This window comes from Schistosoma mansoni, chromosome W, assembly GCF_000237925.1.
Source record: "Schistosoma mansoni strain Puerto Rico chromosome W, complete genome".
Taxonomy (NCBI): Eukaryota; Metazoa; Platyhelminthes; class Trematoda; order Strigeidida; family Schistosomatidae; genus Schistosoma; species Schistosoma mansoni.
In genome coordinates this window covers 14,801,143-14,811,094 of record NC_031502.1, presented here as the reverse complement: position 1 = coordinate 14,811,094, position 9,952 = coordinate 14,801,143, and the positions used below count along the sequence as shown (strand labels likewise).

Below are 9,952 nucleotides of genomic sequence, written 5' to 3'. Positions count from 1 at the left end.
TTTCTCTCAAGTTAGAGCCAAGCCTATGTGTTCAGTTGCATATGTTATATGGTCAACTATAAGTTTATAAACGTCCATCTTTTGTTTTGCTAACCATAACTCCATTCACTATGAAGTTGCCTCAGTTCAGATTGAACGGTTTCTATTCCCTCTCATTTTTCCATTATTTACTAAGCCTTACAAATGCTCATATAGCATTGCGGAAAATATTTTCTCTTTTATCATCATTCCAGACAGTTGCTATATTGATAATTTACATAATAGTGTAAGTAAATATTCGAGGTTATCGACACTAGCCACTGAAACTAAACTAAGATCTTCAAAATTGGTATAATATCTAGAAACGTTGAAGTTTCTGGTTTTACTATTGAAACTCGAGGATGAATGATCTGGAAATAAAACAAATAACCGTTTGACTCAGGCTAATTTTCAACTCCCTATAACTGGAAAATATTTATCATCTTGAATAAGTTTGAATTATTTTATATCATAAACATTCATTTTTCTATCAAGTTTAACACAGAAGTCACTATATTCTGTCACACAGAATAAATTTTGATTAATGACAATAAATTTTCATGGCTCACAGTTCTGCAGAAACCTATACATCATCAATATGTGTTGATCCACAGAGGTGAACTTTTACAGAAGTCACATCTACTTACAACATTAATTTAGGTACTGTTTGTACTTCTCGGGCACGTTACGTTAATTCAAAAAAATAAATAAATTTCACAGAGAAAAAGTAAATAATTTTAAGGGTGTTCAACAAAAGATACATATTAGGAAGTGTTACTTTAAGAAGGCTTTCGTTGATTGCAGTGAGTTCAAATTGTAAATCCTGAACAAGCTTCGCCACTGATTTAGGAGTTTTTATTATTTCAATGCTTTGTGTGTAAGGGTTATAATGAACATCGAATGGTCGCTTAATAGTGCGTACAAATTCTCTGGAAAAGTTAATGAATAAGAATTATGTTTATTCCTAAGGAGAGTTAAAATGCTTCATCTAATATATTTATTTATCTTTATCTAAATACAACTTCGTTACAGATTCTGATCTTATAATGTGAACATTCTTTGAAGGTGTGTAAGTTTCAGCTCATGAGGCTATCAGAAGACTCCATCAGGCAGAAACTATTCATAGATTATTAAATCGTGAAATGTATACAGATTGTTTCGAAAGATTAACTAAGGTGTCTATGGTTCTTCTCTCTCACCGACTGCGAATCGCCGCCTGCAAGCCAGACATTTAGAGTCAAGCTTTAGTCTTACCTTTAGGGAGTTCTGTTTTTAAAATATCAAAGCATGAACTTGTGTGAGAACTTAACTGTGAAATGTCATCTACTCGATTTATGAGGACCAATTTCCAAACCATTGATCAAGTAAATAGACAGCGAAATTCACTGGTAATTACAGTAATTTTGTTCAATGATTCACGGTGCTTTAGTAACATAAAGCTAAATATCTTGGTTATATATAATCCACTATTGTCTGAATCATACTGTAGAATACAAGTGGTTTAAACTCAATGAACGAGAAGAAAAATAGGTAGGTACATTCAGTTTGATGATATCTCCATACCCATCGGAATTACAACTGAAAATTATGTTAAGGCTTTCATTATGTACTACAGACTACCTTTGTCAAACAAATGTAATTGGAATGTTGAACTATAAATAGTTCGCGAATTTCACTCGGTAGCTATTAAACTATGTGAGTTAGTTTTGATTCATGCAGTGGACACTGAACAAAACGTGATATTTGGGTTTTAGTGAATAGTTAATGCCAAAGAAAATGTTGTGTTATTTCTGCAGACTATTGAGTTGTAAGCTTAATTGTTCATCAAGAAGGCACTGAAAACGGTTTGCACATACTTAGTACAATTTTTAAAATTTCCGTCTAATGAGTAAACACGAATTCAATCCTCATTTAATTAAAAAATGTTGAATTTAATCAATAAAAACTTGCCTCATTTGACGTGTTGCATCTTCAAACGAAGAAGTTTCAAAATATCCGTTTTGAAATGTTGTAACAAGGCATTCTTCGTTAATAACCTTCATGGGTATGAATGGTTTAATCACAGCTTTGTCACTTAAAGCATGCTGTTGTAAAGGAATGAAAAAAGTGTAGGTAATACTACGTTCTTTGTGGGGTTTCATGAAATGTTAAGATTTCAGATATGTAAGAATCATCTAAAACAAATAATTGCATGATCATGAGAGTATCTGGTTGTAAACCCTAATCCGATTTCTCAAAAAAACTATCTAAAACTAAGGGATAGACAAAAACTAAAAATTCCATTTTCCTAGAGAGTTGTTGGAAATTTACTTGTCCATTACTCATGGTGTTCTAATTTTCGTTTTAGTTAGATATTTGATTATTTTATATCGACAAGATTCATTAAGACAGTTTACTTATGCGACTAAATCAGAGTTCATTCGTATTTTGTACTGTCCCGTTTTACATTGTCGTCCTCAGACTAATGTTTTCAATAAACAATTTCTGTATCACCATAACATAAAATTTTAGTAGTTCCGGACATTACTGATTGAATAATTCTTCGAAAACATAGAACACATCTGACATCAATGTGTACTTGAATAAAATAACAGTGGTAGGCTATAAATTTAAAAACTGGTTTTGCGTACCTGTAGTTCAGCAACAGATGAGAGCAAACCGGCACCATAAGCTTTCAGTTGGTTATCTTGTCGACAGAGACCAAATTCAATGGTGAAAAAGTAGCACTATTTCATTGTAGATGAGAGGAATAGTTAACTTATCATTAGAGATGGAAATTCATGAATCATATAATGAAATTACAATGACTAGTGAATGAAGAAATCCATCAAATTTTGTTAGACACATTATAACAATTAAATCTCAATCCGAACAAAACATGATATGCCACTGGACAGTAAATGTAAATAAGCAAAGAAATTCATGTTGATAGTTGTGTACAAAGTACAGGTTCAACAAACTAAAACATAAATTCATAGATGAACGAAAGGTAAGCTCCACCTTTGAGGAACATCAGTGTCTATCCATAAGTTTAATTGCTCTTACAGATCATGTTAAATCCTCCTGTAGCTCTTCTAGGGTTACTGCCAGTTACAAGCCCGAGCAAAGGAGGAGGGTTCAGCATAGACCAACAACACCAACCTGCAGAAAATAATCTTGCTAAATAATGCTAACCAGAATAAACCACAAATTATTTAAACTTTGCCCGGTACGCCGGGAATTCGAAGTAGACATCAAGAAAATGAATAGCAACTGGAAAGGATTGCCCAGGACAGGGTTGAATGAAGAGTGATGGTAGGCGGCCTATGCTTTTTCACGTGAGTGATAGGCGTAAGGAAGTAAGTGAGTATAGATCACGTTATTATCGAGCACATTAAAGGAGCTCTTTCGAAACGCATTTCCGAATATTACATTATCTGCTTCTCAAAAAGATTAAGCAAATTATTTAATAGTTCATTTCCGGTACATCTCGTAAATTCTGATCATGGTGCTCCTCTATAATCCGCTTGAAAAGTCATCTATACCTTCAATTAAATTGGATTAAATGAGAAAAAAATTAGAAACATATGTACGGTAGAGGCTTCATCCATGAAAGATACAAATTCAGTTTTTCCTTTTACCGTGTTCTTAACCATTTTTTCGATCTTCTGTATTCCATAGTCTATTGCGATTGCTTCCTTCTTATTTTTTCACAATTATTAGTTAGCTATTGTCATGTTCTCACTAGTGACTGGCTTCAAGACAAATTTCCTGGAATTCTAGTGAGAAACCGTGACCATTGGAGTCCAATTCGTGTCAGATAGGGACAGGTATCTACCTCAGAAGATGGATGAGTGGTTGCGCAGGATCATAGATCGATTGAAGTTAAACATTCACACCGATGGATGCCGGCTCAGTGGTCTAGAGGTTAAACGTTTGTGCGTGCATGCTGGATCGTGTATGTGAACTACTGGGGAGTCCCATACTAGGAAGAAATGGCCGTCCTGTGCTTTCAGGTTTTCAATGGTGGTCTAGTTTACATCGTCTCATGAATCAAACCATTAAAATCACTGCAATCTCCACAAACCTCTATTCCACTATAAAAACTCTTAATTATTCTGTTATTCAGATTTATGAAATGAATAATTATCTCTCGTCTGCAAACCATTTTCACCCTAACATTTTCCAATTAGTCCCTTTGATAAATTTAGATAAGAAGACGAAGATTATCAGAACTATGTTATATATTAGCGCAATACATTTTGAACAATCTGATCACACATATACTTGTTAAGAACATTTATATATAAAAGATAAAAGGTCAACTAGACTGGAAATGGGGGGTTAAGAGTAGACAAGGATAGTAATAGTAATAATGTGAAAACAATTTGAAACCTAATCACTGTGGATAATAAGCTAATATTACCAGGGTAGGTTTAAAGAGAGAACAAACAATTTTTGAATTTTCGTATGGCTAAGGCTTCAGTAAACCTTAGTATACGCCTTTTACACTTTTATACGACACCACAAAAGCCGAGTTGTTTCTGCAACCATTAGTGGCGACGGGGAAAAACTACAATCAACAAGACTTAACAGTGGCGACGGGGATTTTGGTACGCAAAAGAAAAAAATACAACAATTGTCGTCGGGAATTCTGGCAAAAAGAAATACAGCAATCGAGACGTGATTTTGGAATTAAACAAGCTGTAATAATTGCCGGCAAATTTTTGGAGTTATTATTATTATCAGTAGAAAAAAAATGACGATTTCTCCAGAACAGGCGCTGATAATATTAGAGCACCGGCAACAGCAGATGCTAGCCTTCCAGCGGCAACTATTTGAAACAGTTTTGGACAAGTTTTTCACTAAACAAAATATTTCAGGAACTAAAGGATTTATTTGTAATGCAGATAACGGTGCAAAAATAGCCGTCTCAGAAGAACGCCCAGTTGAGGGTTCAACTCCCTTCATATCTGATGGAAAAGGTAAAATGGCATCGGATGACAAAGAAAAAAAAGGTTCCGTAGACAAAGCCCTGAGCCCAGAGTCTAATGAAGCACCATTGAATCCCTCGATCTCTGAAGACAAACTTCAGTCAGAACTAAACTACGGGTTACATGATATCGGTCAAGAAAGCTGGAATGACGCACACCCAGAAAAAGACTGGGACAGTACAGTAAGCCAAATTGTGCCAAATAAAATTCAAAATCATCGGGAGATAAAAGTTTATGATGAATCAGCCTCATATCCAATTTCTTATGTCAGTTTACCAGATATGGGTTCGCGTAATGATGCACATAATTTTGATGAAAATTCTTATGAAGATGAGAAAAATAAGTCGGTCGAATCAAATGGTGGTCAAAAAGCTAATGCAATTTTATTAGATGCTGATTCCCCTAGCTGTCAAATATCCTCTAGTGAAAATCTTAATGAATTTGATGGAAATGTTTCAGAAGAGCCAAGTTTTGATGACCTAAAGTCAAGTGTCGTTCATTATCATTTAGTCATCCCCAGTGGATTCTCTATTCAATGCGAGAAATATGTTCTAAATAATGTCATATTAATTGTAATTTGGAGATATGAGGATCCAACATTGTTTCGTGGGGGAGGATGAAGTCGGCAAATGCAGTCTGGATACCTACCCCGAATCTTCAAAAAAAAAGGGAGGTGTTGAGTCGGCTTCCGGAGAACTCTAACAGAGGCTCATAAAGAGCCCCATCCAATCAGCGATTAATTAGAAGTTGTGTGAAGTTATGTTACTAAAATAACGAGATCCTGATTGGCTGATTAACACACTGCTACTATGTTTAGCAGTATTCTAGAACTTTCGGTAAAACTCAAGGTCTCTTAAATTACTATAAAATCCCTGTATTTTCTGTACATAAATGAACCCTTTAGTAAAGTGCTTCCCACACACTTTGTGCCTTTTCTCTGGTCTTCAAGTCGGTGTATAGTTCTAGCTCGGGGGTTACGGAACTAGCTTAGGAAAGCGAATATAGCGTTCAAAATCGGCCAGACGTAACAGGTACATGTTCACACACCCTAATTTTCAGATCACGATTGCTCCTCCTTATTATCCTTGTCTACTCTTAACCCCCCATTTCCAGTCTAGTTGACCTTTTATCTTTTATATATAAATGTTCTTAACAAGTATATGTGTGATCAGATTGTTCAAAATGTATTGCGCTAATATATAACATAGTTCTGATAATCTTCGTCTTCTTATTACACTATCGAAATTTTCCAATTAGTCACTACATCATTGAGCAACCTCCTTTGGATATGTGGTATTTCCAGATAATTTACAAATCAATCTAAGAGAGCTCTCTATATATCAATATATTTATAAATGGATGGCTTTACTAAGTGGTATCATCGAAAAGAAACAACTCTCTCCAGAATTATTTCATTTCTTCAATGAAATTCAATCTTCGACTTATAACAAGTCTGTTATATTAGTGTATATTAACTACCACACTAGTCTGGTACATATAAGGTCTATTTCAGAAGATAAATCACCTATTTACATGAAATTGACTTAAATAGCTTTGGTAAGCATTATTCCTATTCAAAATACATTGGATAATCGATTGTTCAGAACGTTGGTCCACCTGAAAGCAACTGATGTACGTTGTCGGTATAAGTAGAAAATTCAAAATTTAGTCTCTGAACCTTTATTAACTCTTTGTTCTGGATTCATTTCTTATATAATTCTATAGTTCTTATCCACTCAGTTATAGATTTAGTGGTCAAAAAACTGTATGCATAGGCTGTTAATTTCACTAATTGATTTATGGAAATTTGTCTTAATATTTCGTAAAGTTAGATTGCCATACAGCACTCGAGCTTCTTAGAAAAAAAACATACAGTGGCTAATTTCTTTATTTCTTCGTCACTTGTACCCAAAGAAGCCAAACCAATCTCTTGTGAAAATCGTGCAAACTTTGGATCAGCTAACATAGGTACGTGACCCAACAGTTCATGACAGCAGTCACTGAATTTAAAAAACAAACACCGAAATCAATGAATTATTATTTGAAAAATGTTTAATTAATTAATAACATTAGTTAAGTATGATCAGCAATTAATTCACTCCACTTTAATAAAAGGTGGTAGTTATATAAATGATTTACAAACCTCTACATTATTCGATTACTTGAAAGAAAACTATCGACTGCTGTCTAGCGCTCACTGCCATATCTTTACAAAGCTATACCTACCGTGCATTTTTCAACCTTCCTGTCAAAGTCCTCCAAAAATCAAGACATTTATATTAATTTGGAATCGTATCCAACAAATAAAAACCTCCAACAAAAATAGCATCATTTGAGGCAGGTTTTTTGAGTTTTATAAAAAGCTAAGGAGAGTTTTACTGCAATGAAAGTGGTCATATTAATAAATTTTGAGTCGTATTCTACTACACCCGAGACAAGTTAGAGATTATTGAAATGATAACATTTTCTTTTCATCATTTACAGTATCGTTTCGAGATCTTGCTCGATGCACGACAGAAATACAGTAAAGATATTTGCATCATCATTTTTCAAACCAAAAATGAAAACCAGATATCTAAAATGATCAGCCGTCATTTTGTTAATTTTAAGTCTATCATAATCCTTACTGACTTTACCGGAATGTATCAAATAGTCATCAGAAAGAGTTTTAGTCATTCGAAAACGCTGGTATTATATATCATATAAAAGTTCACCGAAAATTTGAGACAAAGTGGTTGTGGTAACATTAAATTTTAAGTCACAATAAATATTTGTAGAGGTGGAATTTACATATCTGTGGTGGTAGGTGTATCATCAGCAGTGAAATATTCAACTCGTAAAATGTCTGCATATCAATTTAACTCTAGATCAAATGTAAGGCAGGAGAAATGATCATAGTTAGTCTCTCTCATAACAAGCAATACTTTTAAATTCATTAGGCACACTGTTGATTTCGAGTCAAAGACAACTTCTGGGTCAATACTCAGACAAATTTCAGTTAGGAAGCCTGATACTGAGGGTCCTAAAATTACATAATCTGTAAGGACGCAAAGTAAATGAAATTTTAGAGTAGCATCGTTTCTAGTTGCTACGACTGAGTTGATTAATGAGTTAAAGAGACCTTCAGTAACAACGCATGAATCGGCAACTATATGAATAATTTTCTCAGTAACTCAAACGTCACTGAGACTCGGGATAACCGGAACACATCACCGAACTTAAGACTACGAAGAATTATTAAGTAAAAATAAGACGATGAAAAAATGATTAAATGATTTATACTGACTGATCCAGAAGCGATAAAAATTATTAAATAAGATCATTCCAACCAGACAGTATCCGAAATTTGGAAAACTCTTGCTTCATAGCCTAATGGCTTAAAATGTTAAGCTCTAATGTCTCCACCTCCTATTATCAATATATTATAATCACCAAAGTAACTTATTCTTATATCTGTCTCGTTTCAAATAATTCACTTGATGATAAGAGTTTCATCTGTTCCTATAAATTGTGAATAGTTCCATGTGTTCACTCAGATGGGTCCTGAGGGAGGTACACGAATATCTCTTTATGACTTAATTATATCTGGAAATAGAACCACAAACAAAACAAATAACTTACGGCTCTGGTGTATAAAATGGATCAGCCTGATGACGTATGTATTGAGTGCAATAGAATACGCGAAATGCCAAACCTGACAAGAAATCACGTGCAGACAGATAACCTGCAACTGGTCGAAGACAAAATCCTGTGCGTGCTTTATAATTGCAAAATTCAAAATGAATAAGTCTCCTTATTATTGTGAAAATTTGTACAGTAACTTCAAGAAAATCTAAGATGAAATAGTGTCATGAATAAATTCATTAATTCAAACTACATTTGAACGATAATACGTCTATTTGTAGCTTACAGATAAAGATTTACCGCATTGTAAATTTTCTTTGAAGCTTTAGAAATCGAGCATTATCCATAAGTAAGGTGTAACGAGCTACAGAACCCCAAAGATAGATAAATATCCAGAAACTGTAACTTGTCTCCTTTGATAGCACAACTAAAGTGGTGCCTCCTCGATGAAGAGAGCTCAGGTAGTCATAATAATTTCCGTTTTACTACTCTCTAACAATGTGAGCATAATTACTAAGATTATCGTTATCACCTGGACTATTGATCTGGATGTGGTGACGATTTGAAAGAAAGAGAATTTTATCCAAAATAACAGCAAAAAATAAAGCTGTTAACTTTCGAGCTGTAATCATCACACCGGAAATAATCATGACTCACTAATAGTGTCACGGAAATCCAAACAAAAATATATTATTCTCACGTTATTTCTTACTTAAATCATTTCAATTTGCGTTCTTTTAGATAAAGTAGTTGGAATCGACTTACCTTTCAAAAAGTCTGATACCACTTGTAACTGAGGCAGGTCGAATTCGCTAGTTTTGTATATATTTTGAAGAAAAAAAAATTATAAAAATGGTATTTGGCTATAACGCATTCAATATTCACAGTTTAATGTACCATACACTAAAAAAATTTTTTTCGTAAGATTTGATGAGAAATACAACTAGGAACAACTGTAGACATTTTGGTAGCCTAAAGAAATACATAGTTCTATGTAATAGTAAACACCCTATAATATAATTCACTAATTTTTGGCCTTATGATCGTCCAAATATTGATCATATAAACTACTGAGAACTATGATAAGCAGAGATGGATAGTGGCTAGCAGTGGAATCCAGGACGCACGTTTCGTCCTATTTGGGACTCGTCAGCTGGATGTACCTGCATCTCAGAGTTGATGTTCACTCTAGGACTCGAACCCAGTATCGTTCGCTTCAAACGCCATCGCGTTATCCACTCGGCCACTGAGTCCTGATAGCCACTTGCTTGTGCGATGGGGTGAAGTATAAATTCACTTAGTATTGTTTGTTTGAATCTTCCCATCGATGTGTTAGG

General features: G+C 34.2%; 1 protein-coding gene across 1 annotated transcript in view; it reads right to left on the bottom strand.

Moving 5' to 3' along the window:
* Window positions 1-1,949: 1,949 nt before the first annotated feature.
* Window positions 1,950-9,952, bottom strand: part of Smp_174920 (putative tyrosine/tryptophan monooxygenase) — a gene marked incomplete at both ends in the record, with an annotated part of 14,505 nt that continues 6,502 nt past the window's right edge. Inside the window, 5 exons of the mRNA XM_018788680.1 lie at window positions 1,950-2,102; window positions 2,649-2,744; window positions 7,937-8,072; window positions 8,613-8,811; window positions 9,381-9,427. Of these exons, the coding sequence (XP_018654198.1) occupies window positions 1,950-2,102; window positions 2,649-2,744; window positions 7,937-8,072; window positions 8,613-8,811; window positions 9,381-9,427 (631 nt within the window). The remainder of the gene's footprint in view (window positions 2,103-2,648; window positions 2,745-7,936; window positions 8,073-8,612; window positions 8,812-9,380; window positions 9,428-9,952) is intronic.